Raw genomic sequence first — 27,998 nt, 5'->3', positions numbered from 1 at the left:
CAGCGAATGACAGAGGGGAGGTGCACAGAAGCAGAAGAGCGCCTAAACCAGCACATATAACAACGACTCGTTACCAGTTGTTATTCATGCTGGAATTCTACCGGCTTTCAACCTGGAGTTTCATTGATTTTGGTCCAAATTACCACATTTCCAGCGTGGTTCCAGTCACCAACTACTACTTTTTCTTCTGGTTGCTCGCTGTAGGGGGCGCCACAGCAGATCATCTGCCTCCATCTCCTCCTATCCCAGCATCCTCCTCTGTCATGCTTCTGCATGTCCTCCTTCATCCATGCTCTTCTCTTCCTGCCTGAAAGCTCCATCCCCGCCTCCCTCCTCTGCACGCGCTCATTTCTAATCCCGTCCATCCCGCTCAAGAACATCTTCAGTTTGGCCTCCGGCGTCTCCAAACGATACATCACAGCAGGTCTTGCCTCCATCTTTAAACTATCCTGTCACAATAAACGGCTCCCGTCTCCACCCACTCCTCTTCACCTCTCTTGTGTGCTGTCTGTTGCTTTGGAGCCCAGGTATTTAAACTCCTCTGTCTCTCCTTCCCTGCTTCTGTCTCATTCACACACATGGATTCGTTCCCAAATCCGAACCCGAGCTTCACCGTCTTGGTTCCACGACAGCACGGTGACTCTTCCGCTCATTTCCGTGACCTCTGATGGAGTTTATCTCCAGCAGCAATTTGAGGTCTTATTTAATACAACGTGATGTTTATTTGATCAAGTATGCTCCCTTCTCGCTTCTGTTCAAATCTTCTGAGCCAATCAGAATAAAGTTTCCAGACAGTTTGAAACTGGGGAGCTGCGTCACAGTGCGCTGTAAGATAAATAAGGATTATTGTTTGAGCTGGTAATCATGCTAAGCCACTCTACTAGTTTAGGAATGAAAACATGTTGCTGAAAATGAGAAGTAAGAATCATCTGGACTCACTCTGACTGAAACGAGAGGTCACGAGAGGTGATTTTACCGTAAACTGGACAATGAAACAACAGCAGACAACATCCACATGTCAGGATAATAGAAATGAATGTTTTTGAGCCACCCCTCCGCCCCGAGACTCCACCCATCCTGACCGGGTCTGGACCCCGGGGACGTACAGCTGCACATGACGCCACCTCACAGGAATCCTGGCCTGGCTTCTGTGCTGCATGCTGTTAACGTGCGTGCCCCCCCCCCCCTCCTGCTCTGCTGGGCTTAATGACTGATCTGGAAGCAGTTTGAGGAGCTGGATTCTTTCTCCAGACGCAGTTAAGACAGAATTACAAACTCTGTGTGACACTTTTTCCCTCCTCACACACTTCTGCTTCAGACTGAGGAGGCAAAAAGGAGCCGGAGGTCTGGAGGTGGAGAGGTGGCGTTTCCTTCCTCCCCTCACCTGCTGTTAAACACGAGTTTCCATGGCAACGTGCTGGAGTCAGAAACAAACAGTCTGAAAGCGTGAGAGGAGGCATGCAGGGAGGACCGCAGCAGAAACCGAGAGCTCGCCTTCTTTGTGTTGCTGATTTCATCGAGAATCACTCCCACGTTACGTTTTCACTGAAGTTCGCTTCTCTCCTTTACATCAGGACGGGAGCCTGGAAACCTCCAGCGCTTCATGTTCAGTCATGTTTGTGATGAGGACTTTAGAAACATTAAAATCATGAATCCATGGATGTTTTCATGTGTGTTTGTTTGGCTGCAGGGCCCTGCGACCTCTTGATGCCTCTCAGTCTGTGCCAGCTTGGCCTTGAGTAATTCTTCACACATGAATCCTTCAGTACAGCCTGCCCATCTAAGACACGCCCACCCATCTAAGACACGCCCACCCACCAACCAAACAATTTAGTTCAGACAGCTTAAAAAAGTAATTAGTAACTAATTACTGATTACTTCTTCAAAAAAGTAATCCAGTTGCTTTACTGATTACTTACATTTTTTGCTGATCAAAAGTAATTAGTTACTTAGTTACTTTTTAAAAACATGATACACAACCTGAATACGTAATAAAGCAACAGACCTTTCAGCCCAATTCTAATTTTTATGCCTAATCGTCATATAAAATTGAATCAAATGGAAAGCCTCTTTTTAAAACTTGTTTAATTACTTTTAAACTTTTAATTTTATGCATCAAGCAGAAAATAAATTATATTCAACAGTCTTTGACTTGAAGAAATTGTTTAACATTTAAACCTATTTCCTGCATATAAAATAAAATAATGTCATCATAACGCAGCTTGCTTACGGGAAAGTAACAGTAATCAAATTACTTTTTTTGCAATAGTAATCCCTTACATTACTTGTTACTTGAAAAAGTAATCGGATTACAGTAATGCATTACTGCCCATCGCTGGAGATCACACACAGACTTTAGACTGAGGTCTCAGCCTGTAAAGACGATCCCCCAACCGCCCCTCCCTGAGCCTGGTTCTGCTGGAGGTTTCTTCCTGTTAAAAGGGAGTTTTTCCTTCCCACTGTCGCCAAAGTGCTTTCTCACAGGGGGTCATACGATTGTTGGGTTTTTCTCTGTGTGTACTATTGTAGGGTCTTTATGTTACAATATAAAGAACCTTAAGCTGACTTGTGATTTGGCGCTGTATAAATATAATTGAATTAAATTGCAAATCACTGCAGTATCAGGCTAATAAAATCCGTATGGACACTGAAGTACAAACACGTGGGACGTATCGCACAGCATGCCATGTGTGTTTTTTCAGCTAGTTCCATTAGCCATCCAAAAGGATTCAACAGAGGTCCACTTCCTGAACTTCTGGACGTTTTTCTTCTAATTCTTCTTGTAAATTATTTTCTGAACTCACACAAGGACCCTGCACCCGGGGGTGTCACAGTCTGGCCCTGGACCCTCAGCTGGCCCCCTGCAGGACTGAATGAGGGTCCCAGAACACAAAGGTGGTACGGACATCAGAGCTCCTGGGAGGCAGCTCCTGACCTCTGACACCTGACCTCTGACCTGCTGTGATGGATGGAGGAGTGATCTGTTTACTGCCCTCACAGCTGCAGCCATCAGGCACTAAACTGATTCTCGACCCCTTATTCGCTGTTATGTAATCTGATCCGAGCTGCTTCTCTGTTTGTTATCCAAAAAAGTGAAGTGCAGATGTTTCACTTCAAGAAAAGAAAACTTTAACCTATGAAAAAAACTTCCTTTCTCTGTTTTTACTTTGTTGTTGTTTTTAAAGTTGAATTAATTTGATTTTCTTTTATTGTTATTGTTGCTCTCGGGTCGCGCGCACGACTTGAGCGCGCGCCAGCAGCAGTTTCCAGCTGTGCTCGTGAACCCGCCCGTCAGTTGCTCGGTTTGTCCTGCGGTGCTTCGGCTCCTCTCCTCACCGCTCACCGCTGCTGTTCGTCGGTGTGGATACAGCCTGCTCTCTCGGTCCTCTTGCTCCTTCCTCCTGGCTGAAACTGCCCCTGCTCCCCTCTCCGTCCTCCAGCTTCTCCGACCTTCTTTGGAGAGCTCCTCGGGTTCTCCTTCGGTTCCCCCAAGTCCAGCATCGCGTGGGACCTGCACGGGTTTCTGTACCTCCGGGATCTCCGGTTTAAAGTTTCCAGAGCCGGTTCTTTGAGGTCCAGCATGGGTTGGTGTGTCCCGGTTCTGCTGTCACTCATCGGCGCTCAGCTCGCTGCGGGAGTCCCGGACGGACCGGACGTCCAAGGTCAGAGAACCGAACCAACCTGCAGCTGATGCTGTAACTGAAACCGAGTAAAATGGGATGGGAAGTAGTTGTAATCCTCGAGTACTGCACTGAAGTACTGCTTTAGTACACTTCGTAGTGACACATTAACTATAGCTGCTGATTTTATTAACTCCGAGCACGTTACTAATATTGTTTCAACGCTACACACAGTTTTAGCAAACTTAGCAAATACATTGAAAAACTGCTCTTTAATAAATGGTGTTTATTAATGTTAATACCAGGTTTGTGTTACTAATATTGCACGACCAGCTTTCAGGTTATGAGTTCATAGCAAACGGGTTTATTAATAACAAATAAATCATTACTGATACTGTTTTAGTGTTGGTCTTACGATTTTATGGAAAAAAGGTAAATGTGTTCTACATTTATATTAAATGTATTAATAAGCTTTTCATTATTACACCTTCTAACCAGGTGGTGTAAAATCTCCCTTTCTGTTCTTAAACCTATTAAAAACTAATCTATACTCATGAATTACTCAAATTAAAATGTTTTATTTCTTTAATAAAAGTTCTTGAGACTGTATCAGATATCAGTCGATCACCTGAAGTCAGAAATTTTAGTAAGGCAGTGAAAAGGTGATTATGGATGCACAACCTGGATATTTTAGTTTGGATTTCCAGTCCCGGAGACAGAGTGAGATGGTCTAAAACATCCCGAGGACGTGTTCGGCTCAGGATGCTGTTTCTGTGAAACAAAGTGTGCTGCTGAGGAAGTTTGAACAGCAGGTGGAAGCTGACGAAGGTCTCACCTCAGGCCTCACGTCCATGATGGAGCGTTTAGTTATCTGAATTATAGTCTGATAATAACATCAGTGCCTGCTAAAGACTCCAGTCCTGCTGAGTGCGTTATTAGTCCATTATAGTAATAAATAGTGATGCAGCCAGCTGGCAAAGGGAGCCAGCTAGCACTAGCTGATAACTGAATGAGGTCGTTTCTAAGTCACTAACACTGAACCTTTAAAATGTGGAGTCCAAAACCAGTGGATGATGTCATGGCAGCCATGTCCATCTTCTACATACAGTCTGTGGTCTTAGAGATCCAGATTTTTAATCATACCTAACTTTCCAAAGTCCTTTTTGGAATAATACAGAAAACATTAAAGAACACAAAAGGTGTCCATATTGCACATGCTGTGTAATCCACAGTGACAGCAGCTGCTGCTCACCGATGAATGTTACATAAAACACAGCAGCTGCATATTGGGGTGAATTGTAATGATTTTATTTTTTTGTGAGGACAGATTCACTCAGACTAAAGAGAAACACAGACACAGACACCAAATAAAAACCGAGCAAGGAGTTCAGGACTGAGGTGCGGACCTCTGCTGACTCTGGGCTGAGAGACCATCTTCACAGTGGCCTAATAAAGAGGAACAGATGTTATAGATCAGCAGGATCACTGCTCCTATTTTTCAAGTGTTTAAAACAATCTGATGAGAAGAAAGCTTCCTCAGTGTGTCAGCGCTTTCACTGCTTTCTTCCACTTTGGGATTGTTTATAGTAACTTTCTGGGTTTCCAACAACATTTTTTTTAATCTTTTCAATTTTATCTTCTGGAAAACAGCTGCAAGAGATTTGGACTAAAAGCGAGGACTTGAAAGGGGTTCCCCGTCTGCTAAGGATTCATTTTCTGTGACGTAAGCCCAGTGCAGACAGAGATCATCTTTAAATCTTTCATTTTATTAACAAATACTTTATTACCATTAAAACATGGAAAGCAGGGTTTTGGAGGCGAGGCAGAGATTCTGTTGCTTTTAAGAAACGACCAACAAACTATCAAAAAGAAACTACTCAGTCAAGTGATCTGAGAAAAGGTGTTTAACGTTTGCAGGAGTGACTTTATTTAGGACCAAGTGTTAAGTCTGCAGACTGAAAGGTGGGCGTGGCCACTGTGGGGTCGCCTGCTGGTTTCACGACTCTTCTGCGTTTTAAAGCCTCTGCACTGGGATCAGTTTTAGCGTCAGCTGTGTCTGCGTGATGCTCTGACCTGTTACTGTGTCTAACACTGAGCCACCTTTGTGAAACCAGTAAATTGAGCTTAAACTGGTTCCAGCCAGATGTTTATGGTCTGAGCCCCCTCCTGCGGGCTGCATGGAGCTGACTCCTCTTTCTGCGGAGGTTCAGGTGCTACACTAGTCTCCAGTTTGAAGATTGTTGGGGTTTGTTTTAAAACATCAGGAGTCATCTGTTGTTATTGGACTAAGACATCCTGGCTGGTGTGAGGGTGGAGGGGCGGCAGGATTATCAGCTGTCTGTGTTGTTCTTCCTCTGTGGTGTTTGTGTTCAGCAGATGGACTGATCAGAAACTTCCTGAGTCGAGCTCACCAACGTAGCTTAGTTTCACAATAAAAACCTGGAAGCTGCACGTTGAAGTTTGCTGCGTCGGTTCATGTATCAGCAGGTAAAGTGAGTCACTGCTTTCAGCATAGCCGACAGCACCTCGCACACTGCTCTGCTCTGTGTGCTGATTAGTGTCAATCAAGGCAAGCCGGCCCTTGCCCTGATTGATCTCTATCTCGCCTTCTGTCATCAGACCGTAGCTGCTTGGAAAGAGCCGTTCTGCTGAGCAGCTTCACTTTTGTGTTCCTGCATTGGTGGTCCCTAATCGGTTTTGTATGCAGCTCACTCAGGGTAGAGATTTCTTAGGTACTCCTGAACCACGCCTATTCTGTGTAAGGATACGGATTAACTTTTGTATTTTTATTTGTCTCGAAAGAGCATTCATGGAGCACAGGTTCCATTTATCTTAGATCAGGCGAGGTTTTTTCTTTGAGTCAAGTATTAAAGAACAATATTCTTGCATCCTTTGCGATGTTCAGACAATATTTTAGCTCCCAGAGGAATCTCATCTATTTGTCTCGGTGACATTAAACCGCAGCAGCCGCTCTGACTCATGTGATCCTCGCCCAGAATTTTCTGGTGTGTTTGAAATCATCACTGTTAAATCCACAGTGGGAGGAGCAACAATTAGAGACACCCAGTGAGAACAAGAGGGGAGATGTAAACCACCTTCATGCGTCTGTACAAATCCAGCTGAGGTGCAGAAATGCATCTGTTGTCTCGTTTTGCAGTCTGAGCAGTTGAGTGATTGCAGGAAGTTTCAGATGTTAAAAAGGAAGCTTTAACTCAGTATTGTTGTGACTTGGAGTCTAATTTAAACGTGCAAAGGTCACAAGAAAGTCAGATATTAGCTGTTAGATGCTCAGATCCTCATATGATTCTAATAAAAAAAATGAAGAAGAAACCAATAAAGATGGTCTTTAAGGAAAATGGGGGCGACGGTGGGTCTCCTACATCTTTCTAAATGATTTCCATTTATCCATCAGTTATGTCTGCTTTATTCTGGAGAGCGTCCTGAGGGCAGGAGCTGATCCCAGCTGGCTGGAGAGAGAGGCGGCGTGTACCTTGGACAGCTCAGCAGGCGATCACAGAGTTTATGATTTTTAGTGTTGAACTTTCAGCCTTAGCATCAATCATTTCGAGGCAGTATCTGTTTCTACGTCACCACAGAACGTCTTAAAATATGCTGCCAGGCTTTGGCATCGACCTGACGCCGCCCGGCACTTTTCCAGATGTTAAAAGTGTGCTGATTGTATGTAAAGGTTCTGAAACTGAGACCAAAACCTAACGCGTTTCATGTTGTCGACGATCAAAACAAAAGAGACTTGCCAAACATCTGCCCTGGTGTTGAATGTAATAAAAAGAAAAAAGTTCTTCTATTTGATGACTTTCTCAACAAATCGAAAACATCTGGAAATGAGCGAATTCCCTCATCGCTTTATTTCTTAGTTTTGATGCCTGTTATAACCAGATGTTTTTATTGTGTCATTCTTTACTTATGGTTGTTGTTGTTGGTTATCTTTTTATACAAGTTACATTTCTGTGACATGTGGATTAATTAGTAGTGACGAGAAAGTAAAACAGGATTCTTCTCTGCATCTTTGCTAAGATAATCAGTACAGAGATATCTCTGCGATCACACGGTGGGTCTTTGTCCACAGCTGTCACTACAACATGATTTCTAATTTCCAGTTTGGCCGTTGATTGGCTGTTTGGGGCAGTGGTTCGATTCCTGTGTGAGTCCTTTGAGTGTCAGATTTGTCTCACGGTGTCTCTGATGAAATCTGAACAGGAGTCAAAAACCAGTTCAGCTTTTTTCTCTTTGAGGTTTCTGAGCTAACGGACTCTCGTGTTAACGAAACACTTGTGTGCACTCTTTCCTGCTCCTCAGTGATCGACGTGTTGGGTCTGCAGGACTCGAAGCAGAGCGTTGCAGCGGTGGAGAAGCTGTCTGGTGGTCTGAGCGCACTCAGTGACATCTACGTGGTGTCCACGTTCAGGCTGCCGGCAAAGCTCGGAGGAGTTCTGCTGGGCATCTACAGCAAGCAGGACAACAGGAAGTACCTGGAGGTCGCCATCATGGGGAAGATCAACAAAGGTTGGTGGACGTGTAGCAGCTCACCCTCATCTGACTCCAGCTCTGATCCAAACACCATCCAAATCCTCTTTATTTTAAACTCTGCTGGAAATCTTAAACTTTCCACAGATCCCAAAAGTGTCAGGATGGATTTTGTTGAAATGAAACAGCAGAGCTGTAAAAGCTTTCCATGAAAGCATGAAGGCTGCGGTTCGAATACTTCACTGAGAGGAAACACCTCACCAAGAGGGTCGACGTAGCAGGTTCAGGACAAGGAAAGAAAGGAAGGAAATGTGGCGTCTTTAGCTTAGCAGCTGGTCCACAGTGTTTCTGTGACATCTGACAGAAACGTTTTATTTTACCTTTGAACCCACGGGGCCCTGGAGAGTAACGCACCGTACCGTGGAGCAGTAAGGAGGTTCCACAGATCACTGAGGAATCCCGAGACTCTGTGGGGTTCTTCAGGAGGTGTGATGGTCACTGCAAAGGTTTTAGTTGTTGTTGAAGATGTTTCATTAAAATCATTCAGCTGATGATGATGATGGAGGAAGTAAAAACCGTTATGACAGGCTTGTTAGAGTTATTCACACCGTTTCCACCAATCATCCTGCACACTCCACTCACCAGAGAGACACTGAACAATCTGGGGACAAAAGCAGTCTTTAATATTCCACAGGTTAAACTACACTTTAATTTCCTGTGCTCCAGGGGTGGGGAACTCCAAGCCTCGGGGGCCGGTGTCCTGCAGGTTTTAGATGTGCCCTTGATCCAACACAGCTGATTTAAACGGCTAAATGACCTCCTCGACATGTCTTGAAGTCCTCCGGAGGCCTGGTAGTGAACTAATCATGTAATTCAGGTGTGTTGGCCCAGGGTGATATTAAAAGCTGCAGGACACCGGCTCTCGAGGCCTGGAGTTCCCCAGAGTCAGACTCTGACCTAAACAGCTCATCAGAAAGTGCACAGAGTTTTCCGTCACACTTGTTTGTTCATCTGTTTCTTCCACAGCATGTCTTTATCCTGTCTTCCTTCTCTCACACCAACCAATCACAGCAGATGGCCCCGCCCCTCCCTGAGCCTGGTTCTGCCGGAGGTTTCTTCCTGTTAAAAGGGAGTTTTTCCTTCCCACTGTCGCCAAAGTGCTGCTCACAGGGGGTCATATGATTGTTGGGTTTTCCCTGTATGTTATTGTAGGGTCTACCTTACAATATAAAGCACCTTGAGGCGACTTTGTGATCTGGCACTGTGTGAATAAAATTGAATTGAATGTATTGGAATTTCTGGTTCTGCACAGGCCGCTCTCTCAGGTTTCAGTTTGTGACATCAGTCTCTTGCACGCCCTCTTGTCTTTGCTATAGATGAAAATGTATATAACTTCAGGACTACGTCACCATCTACGTCCACTCGAGGTGCAGCGTCTCCTTCTTACCTGTCATAAAGGTTGAACAGCAGAAATTTCTCACAGATTGTCCACTGACAGTTAGACATGGAGGAAAAATCTGTTGTCAAAAAATCAAATATGAACCTATTGATACATTCTGATGTAGTTTTCCCACAAGTGGCAAATAAAATACATCAGCTGGTCCAGGAGCACATGGGCTGTAAAGATGCAGACACTAAGATGTGACGTTTCCACTGAGTGACACATTTAACCTGCAGACTCCACGCATGTCTGCCACATCAAACACACAGCTGAGCCTGACAGACTGAAGATCTGTGGAAACTCTGAGTCCTGCAGAACTGAGACGGTGGCTGATTACAGAGCTGGTAATCACGCCGAGCTCAATGATGTTTAATGAAGCTGAAACTGAACACTGCGCTCTGATGGTTCAGCTCTGAATGACGTTCACGTGGCTCTGTGCTGGGCGGGTGCAGTCTGGTCTGATCAGCTGGTCTCCGCCGGGCCGGCACAGGAATCTGGTTCTGTTGTCGTTTTATAATCTTCTTCATCCTGATAATGACAGACTGCCTGCAGCTGCTCTAACTACATGATTGCTGTAATCAGACTCCATGTTTCATAAACTACTCTGTGTCTGTGTTTTGGCTTAGGCCGACCTTTGACCTCGTGATTTAGCTGTCTCAAAATGCTTTAGTCTGAATATGATCCACACAAATTTTCCAGAGAGCCTCCTCGCCTTGAAAATAGGCCAATAATGGGACTATTTCCAGCAGCGGATGAATCTGCACTGGGTTCTCTGGTGACAGTAATTTATGTTGAACTGAGCGCAGCTCTGTGGGACAGAGAAATAAGATACAACTATAACTTTTATCTTTACGCCACCACAGTTATTTTATCCTGGTAGTTTTATTTTCTTGGTGCTTCTCATGTTTTTATTGGTCAGCAGAGCTCCTTCTTCCTGCTGCTGCGAGCTGCCAGCCATCCGCTCCTTCAGACTGTTTATTCTTTTTAATTTTTTCCGTTACGCTTCTTCCATTTTCTCATCCACGGAACCGTTGCCCTGATCGCCTACTTTCAAACAAAAGCATTTAGAAATTAGAGCATGGGCAGTTCCTGTCTTTATGAGTAAGCTGTGGATGATTTCCTCCTGTTGACCCTCATAAATAACTTTCTTATTTGTATCTTAGTAACACTTTCTGTGTAGAAGACAGATAGGAGTTAAAGACTGGATTAATATTTGCTCAGTACTGCAGTCTAATATCGATGAGTTCTATTTTTCTTTCATCAACATCTCTCAGGTTTGTTCTCATCTGCAGAGCTGTCCTCTATAACCTCCTGAGACCCGAACTCTCCCACAGCAGCATTTTTAATTTCTCTTTGATATTTGGGCTGATTGGGACCTGATGAATGTAAAAACAAAGAATTACCAGATTTTTACCTTATTAAGAGCCACATATGAGGATATTCATTTAAAATATTTGATAGAACAGTAGCAGGATAATGTTCTTGTAAGTGGATATCAGGCCCTTGTAGAGCAAAATTGAGTTTTTTGGTCTAAATAACCCAAAATGTGATGTCCAGGAGGTTAAAGCCCATTTGTGTAACTATTTCTAAATCCCGTTAGAATTGCAGCCACATAAGCTAGCGCAATAATTAATTTTTTTGCATATGAAACCGGAGGAGCGTACTTAAGCAACACGCATTCAGCTTGTCTCAGGTCACAGTTTCCTTCCAGAAATGTCTTTTTTTAAAAACCGCATAAAAAGCGCTGGAAACAACAAAAACATTATAATCGAGAAACACGCTTTGCCGAGCCGATCAACGTTGGAATAAACGTCAGCGCAAGCTATCGCACGACCGCCCTCACTTGCCAAAACCGGAAGTGATGTCATTTTTGCGGGAAACATAGTTTTTCCCTGCGGGGCCTTTCGAAGGTTTGCTGGTGTTTGTGAGTCATGTTGGCCTGTCTGTGTCATTTTGTTGGAGGCTCAGGACTTAAACTGCACTGTTGTTGGAAATAGTTTATTTTGATGCTTTTTTTTGCAAAATGTTCACAAATTATTTATTTTCATTTTTCCTGCAGTTTATAAAAATTGGTGCATCTCAAAAATGTAAAGACACTCAAAATAAATTTCCAGTGTTTGGAAAATATTTCATGCAACTAAATATAAACCTAGTTTATTGCACTTTGTTTTGTAATTTATGTAGTTACTATGGACTTAATGCAAACATATTATTAACATCTGGGATATAATGGCTGTATTGACATATAGCAACTCAAAATGCTGCCACAAATGGCACTACAGCAGGTAATATATGAAAATAAAATCTGGCCGACTTGGTTCTCTGACATGTGACAGAAAATGCCGCTTAACACTAAACCTTCATGATACTTCTATATCATTATTGTGTCTAATTATAGGTGTTGTTGCAATGACTTAATACTGCCACTGTTAGATCAAACTGCAAATTACAAGGTGGTCATCTATAATCTCTAACCAGCGGCTCTGCGTTATCTTAATATAAACCCTATAAAAACAGAGCTATGCTTTATATGTAAGTCTATAAAATACCTGATGCCGTGTTTGTGATCATGATGCATTTAAACCAAACGTCAAACTGTTCATTTTTTTCTCCTCTTCTTCTACTCCATCTATTTCTGCTCCAACTGCGACTTCTCTCTCCTCTCCTTTCTTTTACTATCTTTTGTTCTACCGTCCATGTTCTTCTGGTTCTTCAGTCCTGGTTCGTTACGTCAAAGCTGACGGGAAGGTCCACACCGTGAACATGCAGAACGCTAACCTGGCTGATGGACGGACTCACTCCATCATCCTGAGAGTCGGTGGCCTGCAGCGTAACAACATCAACATGGAGCTGTATGTTGACTGCCGACTGGCTGACTCCAGCCAGGGCCTGCCGCCGCTGGTTCCCCTGCCCAGAGAGGTGGAGATGGTGGAGATTAGACACGGGCAGAAGACTTACGCCCGACTCCAGGTTGGAGCAGCAGAAAATTAACGATCTGTTCAGTGATTAAGGAAATATTATGAGTGTTTTTGAAATAGAAGGATGTGTCAGGGGTAACTGCTGGTTGGACTAAACTGGATTTTTGAAGACACTGCTTCAGGCTGTGGAAATACAGATGAGACTTTTACTGTGAAGTAGAAGAACAGGGTTTAAATTACCTGACGAGCAGCCAGTTTGCTGAAAAAGCAGGAGGTAATTATTTGTGAAAGAGGGGGTGAAAAATGAGTCGCATAAACTCTGGATTAAAATCACTAAGTGGGGCAGGTAATATTAAAATCACTCCACCTCCCTCAGAGAAATAAATCCCATCTGAAAGGGCCTTTGTGCATGAGCCAGCACGGGGACGAGCACAGAGGAGAGTGAATAAAGCAGTGATGGGCAGCACCGCCAGTGGAACATTCGTCAGTGTCTGCACTTCACATGAGGAAAAAACCCAATTAAAGGGCGTGCTAATTACAGCCCTCTGCCAGTTTAACTGCGTCTGAGCTTCAACGTGAGAGTGAGGAACACATTTTGATAAATGAAGGGAACGGTTCCCTCACAGTTCTTGCTCTGTTCCACACTTTCTCTTCTTCTTTGTTTCAGGGGGCTTTGGTGTCCCTCATGATGGCTTTAGGGGGCAGCGTTGCTAAAGCTGGATCTCTGACTGACTGCCCGTTCCAAGGAGACTCGTCATCCTATAACTCAGGTCAGCTCACTGAGATCTCACTCAGTGTGGCTCTCTGCACTCAGACCTTCAGAGAGAGCTGGTTTCTCCTGCAGCTTTACACTCCAGCTGATCATTTTCTAACTGTAATCAATTATACCCTGTGTGACATTAATAAACAGTGATGAATTCTTTCTCTTCCAGTGAGCGGCGAGGTGAACTCCATCCTGGGTGAGATTTGCTTTTTTTTATGCAAATAATCAAAACCAATAATCACATTTGAGCTGATTTCTGATCACTGACTATACGTTTCCTGTCAGGTGACCACACCAAGGCTCTGATTGGCCAGCTCATTATCTTTAATCAGATCCTGGGAGAGCTGCGACAGGACATCAGAGAACAGGTGAGGCAGACAAACAGGTGAGAAAAAGTCTTCTGTTGGTAGACTTTCATGTTTCAGGGAGTACATCCATCCATCCATCCGTCCGTCCGTCCATCTGTAATAATAATGGATTGGATTTATATAGCACTTTTCAAGGCACCCAAAGTGCTTTACAATGCCACTATTCATTCACTCTCACATTCATACACTGGTGGAGGCAAGCTACAGTTGTAGCCACAGCTGCCCTGGGGCAGACTGACAGAAGTGAGGCTGCCATATCGCGCCATCGGCCCCTCTGGCCAAGACCAGTAGTCAAGTAGGGTAAAGTGTCTTGCCCAGGGACACAACGACCAGGACAGAGAGCCCAGGGATCGAACCGGCGACCTTCCGGTTACAGATGCGATTCCCAACCCCCTGAGCCACGGTCGCCCCTGTCCATCCGTCCGTCCGTCCGTCCGTCCATCTGTCCATCCATCCATCTGTCCGTCCGTCCATCCATCCATCCATCCATCCATCCATCCAACCATCTGTCCGTCCATCCATCCATCCATCCATCCATCCATCCATCCGTCCATCCAACCATCTGTCCGTCCATCCAACCATCTGTCCGTCCATCCATCCATCCATCCATCCATCCATCCATCCATCCATCCATCCATCCATCCAACCATCTGTCCGTCCATCCACCCATCCATCCATCCATCCAACCATCTGTCCGTCCATCCACCCATCCATCCATCCATCCATCCATCTGTCCATCCATCCATCCATCCATCTGTCCGTCCGTCCATCCATCCATCCATCCATCCATCCATCCATCCATCCAACCATCTGTCCGTCCATCCATCCATCTGTCCGTCCATCCATCCATCCATCCATCCATCCAACCATCTGTCCGTCCATCCATCCATCCATCCATCCATCCATCCATCCATCCATCCATCCATCCATCCATCCGTCTGTCCGTCCATCCACCCATCCATCCATCCATCCATCCATCCATCCATCCAACCATCTGTCAATCCATCCATCCATCCAACCATCTGTCCGTCCATCCATCCATCTTTACATCCATGATCAACTAATTTATCCCATGCGCAGCCAGTACACAGTGGATTAAAACAATGTCAAATAACAAACTAAAAACTTGCAATACAACCAAATTTCCACTGTGTGACATATCCCTGATCTCAGTTTGCAGTCACTACCCAGAGCTCATAACCACAGGTGAGGGTTGGGACGTAGCTCAACCAGTAAACTGAGGACCTTTCTTTTATGCTCAGCTCTCAGTTCACCAAGAGTGAGATGTATAAATTTAAATACACACAAATACAGTGAGGTAAAGGGAGAGAAGTGGCATAACCTGAAAAGCTTATTGGTGTGTTGTCATGGTCCGCAGGTGAAGGAGATGTCTCTGATCAGGAACACCATCCTGGAGTGTCAGGTTTGCGGTGAGATGGCGGTGCTCTTTGTCCTCCTCGTAGTTTGAGTTTGAAATGCGAGGAAGCTCTGACTCTCAGCGTCTCTGTCGCAGGTTTCCATGAGCCTCGTTCCCGCTGCTTTCCTAACCCTTGTCACAAAGGCGTGTCCTGCATGGAGAGTCTGCACTACCCTGGATACACCTGTGGTCCCTGTCCACCTGGAACCACTGGCAATGGGACACACTGCAGGGACATTGATGAGGTAACAATGCAACTACACTTCAACAGACAACAATGCCAGTACTGCACATTGGGGGTGTGCTCGGCCTATTTCCAGCTCTGTGTTTTTATTCTCAGACCGTACTGTTTTAACTCCTCCTTCTTTGAATCAAATCTTTTCTGATTGGCTGCCCTTCACAAACAGCAGGCAGATGACCATATTAGGGATATCCTCACTTACTGACATCATACAGATGTAGGAGTAGAAAAAATGAATCCTTGGCTTTTGGCTTTCGCATAAACTGACCTCATTATTTGAACATTGATCACTGGAATAGTACATACATAATACGGAAAAGAAGAAAAAGAAGAAGCTGTCACTTTAGAATAAGCACAACTACGCACGGTATATGTTTGTAAAGCCAGATGTGTGTTTCAGTAACACCCGTCTTCTCTGTCTTAGTGCGATGTGCAGCCATGTTTCTCTCCCCAAGCCTGTGTGAACACAGCTGGGGGGTTCAGCTGTCAGCCATGTCCTCCAGGCCTGTGGGGGGCGCCACTGTCAGGAACTGGACTGGACTACGCTAAGACGCACAAACAGGTCAGGCAATAGACTGCACTTATTTTTAATTTTCCACTGGCACTCAGTTTAACTCTTTTTTTTTTTAACTTCAACTCTGGATTTATTTCTCTGTCCCGGGGTCTCTCTCTCTCTCTTACACACACACACACACACACACACACACACACACACACACACACACACACACACACACAAAGGTGTGCTTGTTTTCTCTCTTTCACTGTACCTTTATGGGTGGATACAGTTTTGTGTCAGCATGTCTGCTGTATCCAGACTTCACACTGTTTTACAGCCCGAGCGCTGGATGTGTTTATAAAAGGAAAATGCAGCTGGAAACAATTAAAAATAACTTTTGGAGAAAAGAATAAACGGAAACAATAGAAAAAAATAGAAAGTTTGAGTACATATGGCAAAATTCACTGTAAATGACCACTGTGTGCGTACTCATATCTATCTATCTATCTATCTATCTATCTATCTATCTATCTATCTATCTATCTATCTATCTATATATATATAGATAGATAGATAGATAGAGAGAGAGAGAGAGAGAGAGAGAGAGAGAGAGAGAGAGAGAGAGAGAGAGCATTTTTGTAGTTTTTTAAACTTGTTTTTAACAAGTACATCAGGTGTCCCTGTAAATGAGCCCCGACAGTGAGCAGCACTCTGGCCGTGCTTCACATAAGTGGAAAAACAGTTCGACCTGTGCTTTTCCTGCACGATGAGCCAACGTGTCTGCAGAGAAAAGTGTTCTGAAAACCTGAATCTGTTTCTCAGGACTGTGTGGACATTGATGAATGTGTTGATCTACCTGACGCCTGCGTGCCAAACTCTGTGTGCGTCAACACTGTGGTGAGTTCACATCTCTGTTCTCTTCACACAGATAAAAATTCCTGTGATGTCTTTGCCGAGAACATAAATTTACTTGCACGTTGTTCTCTTCAGCCCCTTTTCCATTAGTACCTATTCGGATGGACTTGCCACAGTTTTCCATAGTCATAGTACCTGGTACCAGCTAATAAATTAGTACCTGCTCAACCGGAGTTCCAAGTGATCTGAGCAGGTACTAAAAGGTGACATCATCAGACTGTGTGCAATTGGCTGCTTAGTGGCGTCACTCGATGAGTCATGAGAGCGTCTCGTTCAGGAAAATCAAAACTGCCATTTTTGAAACCCGACAACGAGAGAAGCAGCTACAGAAACAATGCCGTGTTCCCGATTTTGACGAAAAGCCGCAGACCGAGCAGCAGGTATATTGTTAACTGGATGTTGCATACTAATTTTGTCACGGGATGCTCTGCCATGTTGCTATGACGATGACCACACACATCAGGTGGTACTCGATTGTAATGGAAAACCAGTCGATCCGAGTCGAGCAGTGGCAAGCCGTGGCGACTCGATCCGAGTAGCTACTACTGGAAAAGGGGCTTTAGCTGAGAAACAGCGCCCTCTGGTGGAGATCCAGCTGTAACTGCTACGTTATATTTCTCTCTCCCCTCAGGGCTCGTACAAATGTGGAGGCTGTAAACCTGGTTTTCTCGGTAACCAAACATCAGGATGCTTCCCTAGGAAGTCCTGTGCTGCACTGACCTTTAACCCCTGTGACATCAACGCCCACTGTGCCATGGAGAGGAACGGAGAGGTTGCCTGCAGGGTGAGGACATCAGACCTGATTGTTTCGAGTTTATGTAACTGTCATGTAACGATCCATGTTTCCACACAAATTACCTTTATGAACATGATGCTCCTCAGAGGAGCAATGACACCAAACCTAAAAAACTTCCAAACAGTCGACTACATCTGCATTGTTTACTACTAACTGTCATCACGCTTCACAGCTCACTGAGCTCAGCTCAATGTAAACTAATCCACACCGCCCTCTAGTGGCATTTTGGAGTAGTGCTTTATGAAAAGTGACCAGAAAAAATGAAAACCAACACATATATACGTGACGTTTCTTTGGGTTTAGTGTTTTTAATTTGGTCAAACTTGTTCAATGGTGGATCTTTTTTTGATACTGTGTTTTAATACCGCTTCGTCTTAAATATTCCTCTGTCAATACGACATAGATTACAAAATTATGGATATAACGAGTTAAAACAAACCCACTCATGATTAGGGTTGAAATTAAAAACTAATGAAAAATGCAGAAGCGTTAATTAACCTTTTTGATTTAGTTAAACAGAAAGAAAAGCTTCGGTTTTATGATAGCACCAATAAGGTCGTATTGCCTCAAGTCTGTCCTGAGCTGTCACAAAGTTCTCAACATTTAGAGCATATAATCATCCTCCTGGTGCACACATTGTCAGTAAATGAGGCGGTGGTTCATCTGAAGTTGGAAAAGGTCAGACAAACCATTAACAGCTAATAAAGTACGGTGGACGTCCACCGTAATGTTGTCTTTACAATAAGAAGTTTTACGCCTTTGTACTTAGTTTTTCAGATATATTTGCAGTTTCATGTAAACAGACCAGAGAATCACCTGGATGATCCTGTTTTGTCACGTGTGTGTTTCCAGTGTAATGTGGGCTGGGCCGGCAACGGGAACACGTGCGGTATGGACACGGACATTGACGGGTATCCCGACCGCTCTCTGCCCTGCATGGACAACGACAAACACTGCAAACAGGTCAGACATATGACACTATCACTGTATCGTGTCACATGCGATCAGCTGTTGTTGACTGATAATAGGTCATTTGATTAATTTAGTAATTAAACTCTAAAAAGTAATTTGGACTGTGATGTATGTGTGTGTGTTACCTGCTGTCTTTGTCCACCAGGACAACTGTGTGTTCACACCAAACTCTGGCCAAGAGGACGCCGATAACGACGGGATCGGAGACCAGTGTGATGAGGACGCTGACGGGGACGGCATCAAAAACGTGGAGGTTAGAGACCGCGAATGCGTCTGTCAGTGGCTGTCGTGGCTGTGATGTGGTCATGTGACATGTCCTCTGGCCTTCAGGATAACTGTCGTTTGGTTCCTAACAAAGACCAGCAGAACTCGGACAGCGACTCATTCGGAGATGCCTGTGATAACTGTCCCAACGTCCCCAACAGCGACCAGAAAGACACAGACAACAACGGACAGGGAGACGCCTGCGACCAGGATATCGACGGAGACGGTTAGAAACTGCCATCAGACCTCGCAGGAGACACGTGACTCTATATTGCCCTCTAGAGACAAAGAACAGGAACTACAAGAGCTGTGAAGCAAATTAAGCTCTAGAAGTTTGTCTTTAAGGCTGTTTATTTACAAAAACATGCAAACTGGTGAAGCCACAGTGCTGCATGAATGCCATTTATAACCATTAAACAAGACTGGTGAATGGCTTTGTGTCCAGGTATTCCCAACGTTCTGGATAACTGTCCAAAGGTACCGAACCCGATGCAGACAGACAGAGACAGAGATGGAGTCGGAGACGCCTGCGACAGCTGTCCTGAGCTCAGCAACCCAATGCAGGTACAAACACTCAGGCCCTGTGGCACGCTACGTTTTATTGGACATAAATAATCACACATGGAATTTAAATTTGTTTTAATAAAAATCGCAAACAAAAAACACTAAATGTTAATGCTGAGAAATGTTTTGAAAAGTATTTGCGTATTGCATCTTTGTTGTTGTTGTGACTTTTTTAGTTGTGAGAAAGTCAAAAGAATTAAAAGGTCACACCAACAACTCACAACTGAGGCGGCTGATGAATAACAGCTCGATGTAAAAACAGCATTTCTGTGCGTTTCAGCAGTAAACAGAGACAGTGTAACACGGTGTGCACAAATAACTCAGTAACAACTGTTTTGTGTTTGTAACTAGCAATAGCAGAAAGGTCAGAGGTTACAGTCTGTCTTCTTTCTTCTTCAGACTGATGTAGACAACGACCTGGTCGGAGACGTTTGCGACACCAACCTGGACACGTATGTTTGGAAAACACACACACACGCACGCACGCACGCACACACACACACACACACGCACGCACGCACGCACGCACGCACGCACGCACACACACAAAACCCCCTTCAGCTATCTTAGTGAGGACCTTCATTGACATAATGGTTTCCCTAGCCCCTTACCTTAACCCTAACCATTAAAAATGAATGCCTAACCCTTACTCTAAACCTAACCATAACCTAATTGTAACCCTGACACTAAAACCTCATTTTGAGCCTCAAAAACGCCTTCAAACTTGTGAGGACCGGTGAGTGTGTCCTCACAAGTATAGTAGAATGCAGATTTCAGTCCTCACAAAGATAGCTAGACAGGAACACACACACACACACACACACAGATCTATTTTAGTTTTCTATTTTTTGATGCCATAAAACATTTAAAAATGCAATGAAAATTAAAAAATGATGTAAACTTGTTTTCTAGTTGCAGTTGAGTTTTCATGGGATCCATTCAATGTTATTTTATTTATTCAGCGCCAAATCACAACAACAGTCGCCTCAAGGCGCTTTATATTGTACAGTAGACCCTACAATAATACATACAGAGAAAAACCCAACAATCATATGACCCCCTATGAGCAGCACTTTGGTGACAGTGGGAAGGAAAAACTCCCTTTTAACAGGAAGAAACCTCCGACAGAACCAGGCTCAGGGAGGGGCGGGGCCATCTGCTCAGGGAGGGGGCTTTATATTGTAAGGTAAATGAAATTGGGAATAAATGGGATTACTTTGGATCTAAATTACACTGTAGATTAAAAAATGAAAATGTCTTTGTTTGAAGTGATTTCATTTTTATTTTCAATTAGTTTCAATTCCTGTCAAACAGGCTGTTTCTGATAAATGTAAGTATGTTTTATTAACATACATTTAAGGGTAGGAATACAGTATATCAGTCTTATGTCTTATGACAGCCTCGAGCTACAAGCCAGCTGTGTCACTAAAATTGGCCACACCTCTAATTAGAAGAAAATATTGAAGTCTATGGAGACTGACTCACTTTCATAGCCAGGCTTTAGTGGGCACACAGTTCCATGTTTAAAAATGGACAGTAATTCTAAAAACAGAAACCTGCTCATTAAAGGCGAAACACGGTCGCTTATTTAACATCTGTAGGGACGGCGACGGTCACCAGGACAGCAGAGACAACTGTCCAGACATCCCCAACAGCTCCCAGCTGGACTCCGATAACGACGGCCTGGGAGATGACTGCGACCACGACGATGACAACGACGGCATCCTCGATGACTACGACAACTGCAGACTGATCGTTAACCCCAATCAGAAAGACTCAGATGGTAACAATCATATAAAAGCCCACAAAGGCTAAACAACCAGAACCTGCTGCTGTGTACCATCCATTTATTCTTTTTTAAAGAGCAGAAAATATGATAGAAAATTAGACTCGGGTTAGTTACAATTAACCTCTTGAAGTTTACATTTTCTGTGTGATTATTACTTTTATATTCTTACTGAATAGTTTATTATAAAATGTATACTTTTAGTTTCCAAGGATTTTAACATCCTGGTTACATATCGGTGTAGTAATGTCTGCATTCAGATGTGGCCCAAGTTCCCTGATGCGTTTACCACAAGTCTTTTGTTGGAGCTACATTCATGTTGTTTTGTTGTATTTGCCATCAAAGTGTTTCTAATGTTGGTATTACCCTCAGTGAATTTTGAATGTACAGGTCAACAGTAGCAAAGCTGTGAACTGTGTTTTTCTGGCAGTAAATAGAACTGTGTCGTCTGCACAGAGAAGTAACTTTATTCATAGAAATCCTGCGAAGGTCTAGATTTAAACCGCTCCATCGTGTCCGTCTGCAGTGAACGGTATCGGAGATGTCTGTGAGAACGACTTTGATAACGACGCTGTGATGGATTTGTTCGATGTGTGCCCGGAGAGTGCCGAGGTCACTCTGACAGACTTCAGAGCCTATCAGACTGTCATCCTGGACCCGGAGGGTGACGCACAGATTGACCCCAACTGGGTGGTGCTGAATCAGGTAACTTTGGTAGTCTTATGTGAATATGGCTGGTTATCAAGTACAACTGTTTCTCCACCTGTTCTTTACTAGAAAATGTGTATAATCGCTTGTCCATTGGTGTTAAACAGTCGGTAAAAGCATTAACAAGAAGATGTAACTGATACTAACGTTTCTTTCTGGTGGACTGGAAGCACAACAAGGGTGCCTATTTTGCTCATTTCCAGCACCAGCTGGACTCTACTACCATATTTGTCTCAGGCTATAAACAATAACTGCCTGTGTGATCTCGATGCTCTTTCATCAGGGTATGGAGATTGTCCAGACGATGAACAGCGATCCTGGTTTAGCCGTAGGTACGAGTTCCACTTTAAAGTGGAGAATTCACAGCTGTCCTCTGGTCCTCGAGCAGATCATCACCTCCTCCGTTTGTCTGCAGGCTACACGGCATTTAATGGCGTTGACTTCGAGGGAACGTTCCACGTCAACACGGTTACGGACGACGACTACGCTGGCTTCATCTTTGGCTACCAGGATTCATCCAGCTTCTATGTGGTGATGTGGAAACAGACAGAGCAGGCTTACTGGCAATCCATACCTTTCAGAGCCATGGCCCAGCCCGCACTGCAGCTCAAGGTTTCTACTCTCTTCTACTGTCCTTTAATGCACATTTAATCAGCAGAAACCAGTATTGCATCATGTGTTGGCAGGTTGTAATGCCTGCTGGTCATTCTTGAAGAGTTCAGTTGTCTCATTCAGGACGTTGCACCCCCTGAACTTTCTCCCTGTGTTCATCCTGCAGGCGGTAAAGTCTCGGACCGGACCAGGTGAGTTCCTGAGGAATGCCTTGTGGCACACGGGAGATACATCTGGAGAGGTGAAGCTGCTCTGGAAGGACCCGCGAAACACCGGCTGGATGGACAAAACGTCCTACCGCTGGCAGCTCAGCCACCGACCGCAGGTGGGATACATCAGGTGAGAGCACAGGCAGACCCTCAGGGAGGTCTGACTAAAGTATCTTAAATACTGCAGTGTGACAGTATCCTGTACTACACTCTTATTTGGATGTACTCCATAGCACATGCAGAGTGCAGGACTGGAACTTGAGTACTATGTAGTACTCTCGCTCTGTGGTTTTAACTCTGTTTTTTAGTGTAGTACTAAAGCCTGCAGTATATATTCTGCTGTAGTAAAGATATGAATAATCTGTAGAACAAATACTGCAGTAGCCTCGATATACTCTGTTGTACTCACACCTTGCAGCTTTGTTAAAAGATCTTCACTTGTGCAGATACTACAGTACTCTGTAACAGTGAGTACTCATGTTGTAGCACAAATTTATTATATATACTAAGTGCAGATACTGCAGTACTCTGTAGTACTCCCTCAGCCTGCAGCTGTGTCCCTCACGCTCATCTATTTTCTGTCTCTTTCTTTCTTTTCTCTTTACTGCATTCTTCACCCTCTGAAACTTCTTTGTGGCTTCGGGGCCCCCCGGTACTCCATTGTACTCGTCTCCATGACGACCAAAGCCCTGGCAAGAATCCACCTCCGAGGCCATTGATATGCAGATCATACGGAGAGACGGCGACACACTGAAAAACTTTATCCCGTAAAATATCTACTGTACCCACTCGAAGTGCTAAATCAGTCGTTGATAAGACCTCGAGTCACGTTACCGAAAAGTGAGCCTGACGCAGATCGACTCAAAGTTACACTCTTCCTCCGTGCTGTTTTATTTCTGTAATACATTTGTATATATTAGATTGATTGATATTAAATGTTACAGTGTTGCAACGCTCACTGAAGGATAAATGATCAGATTCTGGTTCTTCCAGTGAGTGTCACGATTCTCAAAACGTTTACGTTTTTGGAAATGGCAGCAGATTAAAAAAAGGTCTGGATTCACATTCTTCAGCCGGTCAGGAGGAGAAAGAGAAAAGCAAAGAAATAAAGGCAGCGAGGCAGGAGGAGGAGGAGGTTTTCAGAAAGTCTCTTCAGAGAGTCGTTAAAGAGAGAGAGTCCCAGGTTGTTCGCACTCTGTCTTTGCATTTTTCAGCTCAGTACTTCAGAGCTGCTGCTGAGACTTTCTGTGCAGTTTGGACATGTGACTGAAAATAAAGAGTGCAGAAATGAAGGTTTTACCTCCAATCTGTTTGCATCGTTTCATTAAAACTTAGTACGTCTGATGATTTGTCCAAATGTGGCACAAATATTCAGAAAATGAGAAAAAAACCGTTTACTTATTTATTACAGACATTATGTGAAAATTAGGTTTTCATCCTACTTCATACACTCTATCCACGTAATTCCCAGTCCGATCTATTATTTATCCCAAGCAATGTTTGGTTTCTAACAGGCTTGTATTTCAAGCTTGGGTTCGGGTTCTGCCTCGGAGCGTTCCAGAGTTCATGTTTATCTTTAGGAAACTTCTGTCTCCAAACATCACAGCAGTTATCTTCTGGAGTGTTTGCATTTTCATCTCTGAAGCTGCTGGATTTACAATCCTTACCGATCATTTACCCGAGAATCATTTATTTGCTCGCCTGATGCCTGATGCTAGTATTCATCCATAGGAATGATTGGCTTCTAACCTGGAGCATCGCCGTGTTCCTGTGGTTTTAGGGTAAAGCTGTTTGAAGGGACACGCGTGGTGGCAGACTCTGGCGTTGTGGTCGACACCACCATGAGAGGAGGACGGCTCGGTGTCTTCTGCTTCTCCCAGGAAAACATCATCTGGTCCAACCTGCGCTACAGATGCAATGGTAGGACCGCCGACCCTGCTTGGCATTATTTTGTCGTTTTATTTGTTTCTGGGGAGTCCTGGAATATTTTGATAAGCCTTTTACGGTGCTAATATGTCACTGCCGTGTTGAAGTGGACGATTGTGTTACCAGTGACACCGATTCACCTTCAGACTTTTCAGTTTTTCCCCGAACATACAAGAAGTTCTTAAAACAAGCCCATAAAATCCCAAAACCTTGCCTGATTTAAATACCACTGATCCAAGATCCTCTTCTCGCATGGCTGGATGACTTCCTGGAAGCTCGTTCTGACCACAAACATGCAAACACCAGCTTCTGTCCTGAAGGGATCCTAGCGTTGTTTCAAGGATCATCACGACTGATGAGAGCTGGATCTGCAGCTGCCACCAAGCAGTTTTCAGCTCAAGAGTCCACAGTTCCCAAGTACAGAGGCACCTTGTCAGGAACCTGGTGAGGACTGACCCAAGAGTTTGATGATTCATGGAGTTGTGAAAATCTGTGAAATGTGAACACTTTTTATTTCCCTGCTGTTACACCAACTTAGTCTTTGCTCACCACTTGGAGCTGTTGTCCCATTTGGCTCGTTGTGACTTCATCCACAAAGTGAACACTTGTTAAAGGATCACTGTTTTGACGCACAGGTCCAGCGCATATCACAGTTACACCAGTACAAGTGCAGTGCACCTCTGTACTGGCCCAGAGGAAGGAAGATGATCTTGAATGGGAGATTGGCTAATCTGTAGTGAGGCAGGGTTTTTACTTTTGGCCGTAAAAGGCTGATGAATGTTGTCGTCTCCCTGCTGATGTCTACTGAAAATCTCAGTCACCTCGACCTCAAGGTTGGGGGTCAGGTTTTCTGAAAAGCTTGTAAATGTGATAATTGAGGAGGAACCAGTATTTTGGAATTTTAGAAGCTTTTTTGAACTTTTAAAAATATTATTAATCTAAACAATCCTCCTGCTATCATTTTTACCCCTCGGCCGTAAAAGGCTGACTGAATACTGTCAGCACTCCTTGGATCTACAGAAAGGGTGCACATCCTAGTTGGTAAATACGATAACTAGAGAACGAGTCAACGTAGGATTTTCAAATTGTTACCATGCATCTACTAGTCCAGAGGTCAAGTTTTCTGAAAGGTTTGTGAACACACTGATAACTCCATAAAGATGTCTTTAAGATTTTCAAATTGATGCCATAGTTTCATCTACAAGCAGGCTGGTGTTTGTTCCTGAAATGAAATACTCAGAGGAAAGGCCCAAAATTATGCACAATTAGAAGCTCACATGCATTAATATTTAATAACCCATCGTCCTTCCTATTCATTTTACCTCTCATGTCTGCAGAACTAAAAAAAATCCCAATGAGATCAGGGCTTAAAGACTTGTGTCCACTTTTCAGTCGGTATCTGCAGGAAGTACAACCTGCTGACTCTGACAACTGATGAACTTTCTGCTCATTTCCTTCTTTATTCCAGACACGGTGCCTGAAGACTTCCAGACTCATCGTAAACAAGTTCTGATGCACATTCAGGTCTGAGAGCTGCAGAGGGACTGTTAACACAACCCCACACACACCATTAAAACGAGTACACACACAGCTTCTCTGAACCCACTTTAACTGTAGTCTGAACGCCAGCTGAGAAAGTCCAGTCTGAATGAGTGTGTTTATGTGTGTGTCACGAATGAAGCGAAGGAGAGAAAGCAACCAAAGAGCGAACAGTCTGGGGGAAGCACCTGAACGCATCATCGGGGTCCTTCTACGTGACGTTTGAGTGTCTCGGTTTTTTAATATAAACATGGAAACATACGACAGAAACTAAAGAGAAGAAGAATAGGTCCACGTTAACATTTAGTGTATGATAGTAATGATATGTACCTTTTTTTAACTGTAGGAGAAGCTGCGCATCTCAGTCTGTCTCATTAATAACCGGAGCGAAATGGAGAACGAGTTCGAACCAAAATGTGTCAGTATGCACGTCACGTACACGTGACATCACTAAACCTTTGGAGGGTTTATCTTGAATTTCTTTGGAAGCCAAAGTCACAACTGCCGCTAAAATCACATTAGCGCCCTCACGGTGGTTCTAGGACTTTTCCATCTGCAGCTGAAGCTAAGTAAGAGTGAAGAACAGCAGCTTCACTCCGTGAATATTCCTGTTTCATTTTTCTCGTGAGCCTGCATCCTCGATCATCTCCTGTCCAGTTTGCTGTGAAGCTCTAGCGAACGAAATAATCCAGATTTGCTTCTTTTATATCTGAACAGCGATGCAGCGTGAAAGCTTGTTGCTTCATCTCGATGACATGTCGGCGCGCTCGTCGTGTTCCCCCAGACTCTCCTCTCTCTGCTTGTTACTGATCTGGGTTTATTTCGCGTTCATGTTCATCACCGATGTTTAAATCAGACAAAGACGTATAAATCAGCATCCTGACAGCCAGAAACACACACACAGACTTCATTTCCAAAACAGTGTGCGTCCTCTTAAACAAAGAAGAAGGAACAAAGATTTCTGAATTATTTTTGGACCTTTTTAAAAAAAATCAGATTGTGTCAGTTTAACTGAGCGGCAAACACAAACCTCTCGTGCTGAGACCTGATAAGCTAACGTTACAGAGAAGTCTGATTCAAACAAAAAGTGAAATGTATGTTTTGTGTTTCTTCAAATGTAATGTAATATGTTTGTTGAAATAAACCCAACCATGACTTTTCCTACAATCCTGGTTTCACGTTTCATGATTTCTTAGCAGAGGCGCTCAGACTGATGCACCTGCTGCTGCACGTTTTGCATCTTTGCATCTGCCTGCAGCGCTGCCCTGCGCACAGAGATCAGCGCATGCACATGCGTTTGCACATGAAGCAAATCGCTCCTTAAACTATTCAGCTGTCACAATTATCAACCACACAGACGATTCAAAAGGCTACTTCTGTTTGAAATGACCAATTCGTTTTTATTTAGAGACAAAGATATTATCACACACGTGTTATGGTTGACAGATGATGACAAAAAAAAGTAAATAATTCAATCACACGTACGAGCTAACTGAAGCACTGACGAGCAGCTTTCTTCTTGCTGTCAGTGTTTCTGCATTGGAGGACGCGTAAGAAGCCACGAGCAGAAAGCAGATGTTCATAGGCTGCGTTCACTCTGCAGGTCTTGATGCTCAATTCAGATTTTTTGATCAAATCCGATTTTTTTGTCTGCTCGTTCACACTACAAATAAAATGCGACAGCAAACGCGCTCTAGTGTGAACGCTCAAAGCGGCCGCATGCGCAAAAGAAGATGTCACACACAACGCGCTCTGTTTAGACCCAGAACAAACAGTATGTTTGACTGATGGCCTTAATATAAAGACTTCGGACTTCACGTTTCCCAATTTTTGCTTTAAGTTATTTTGTTATTTACATAATGATGTAGATAACCTAATAATGATCCTTATTGCTGTTTGAGAGGAGCGCTGCTTCAAAGGATAGCTGCAGATTTCTGTCAGAATCTGCAGATTAT

General features: G+C 43.9%; 1 protein-coding gene across 1 annotated transcript; it reads left to right on the top strand.

Annotated features, from left to right (window-relative positions):
• Position 1: 1 nt before the first annotated feature.
• thbs3a (thrombospondin 3a) lies at positions 2–27,852 on the top strand. The gene is made up of 23 exons (XM_086312560.1): positions 2–3,662; positions 7,938–8,144; positions 12,263–12,516; positions 13,132–13,234; positions 13,397–13,423; positions 13,513–13,595; positions 14,974–15,025; positions 15,109–15,257; positions 15,678–15,815; positions 16,575–16,649; positions 17,299–17,451; positions 18,316–18,426; positions 18,581–18,688; positions 18,766–18,925; positions 19,145–19,263; positions 19,663–19,715; positions 20,865–21,046; positions 21,576–21,754; positions 22,041–22,089; positions 22,173–22,369; positions 22,536–22,708; positions 24,359–24,498; positions 25,973–27,852. The coding sequence occupies exons 1-23, from the start codon at positions 3,581–3,583 to the stop codon at positions 26,032–26,034; spliced, it is 2,856 nt and encodes a 951-aa protein (XP_086168686.1). The 5' UTR covers positions 2–3,580; the 3' UTR covers positions 26,035–27,852.
• Positions 27,853–27,998: the final 146 nt, after the last annotated feature.

This window comes from Aulonocara sp. 'chitande type north' Nkhata Bay, linkage group LG11 (assembly GCF_057382095.1).
Source record: "Aulonocara sp. 'chitande type north' Nkhata Bay isolate Kocher_YH1m ecotype deep benthic linkage group LG11, A_spYH_male_GT1.1, whole genome shotgun sequence".
NCBI lineage: Eukaryota > Metazoa > Chordata > Actinopteri > Cichliformes > Cichlidae > Aulonocara > Aulonocara sp. 'chitande type north' Nkhata Bay.
This window is presented reverse-complemented; position numbering and strand designations above follow the sequence as displayed.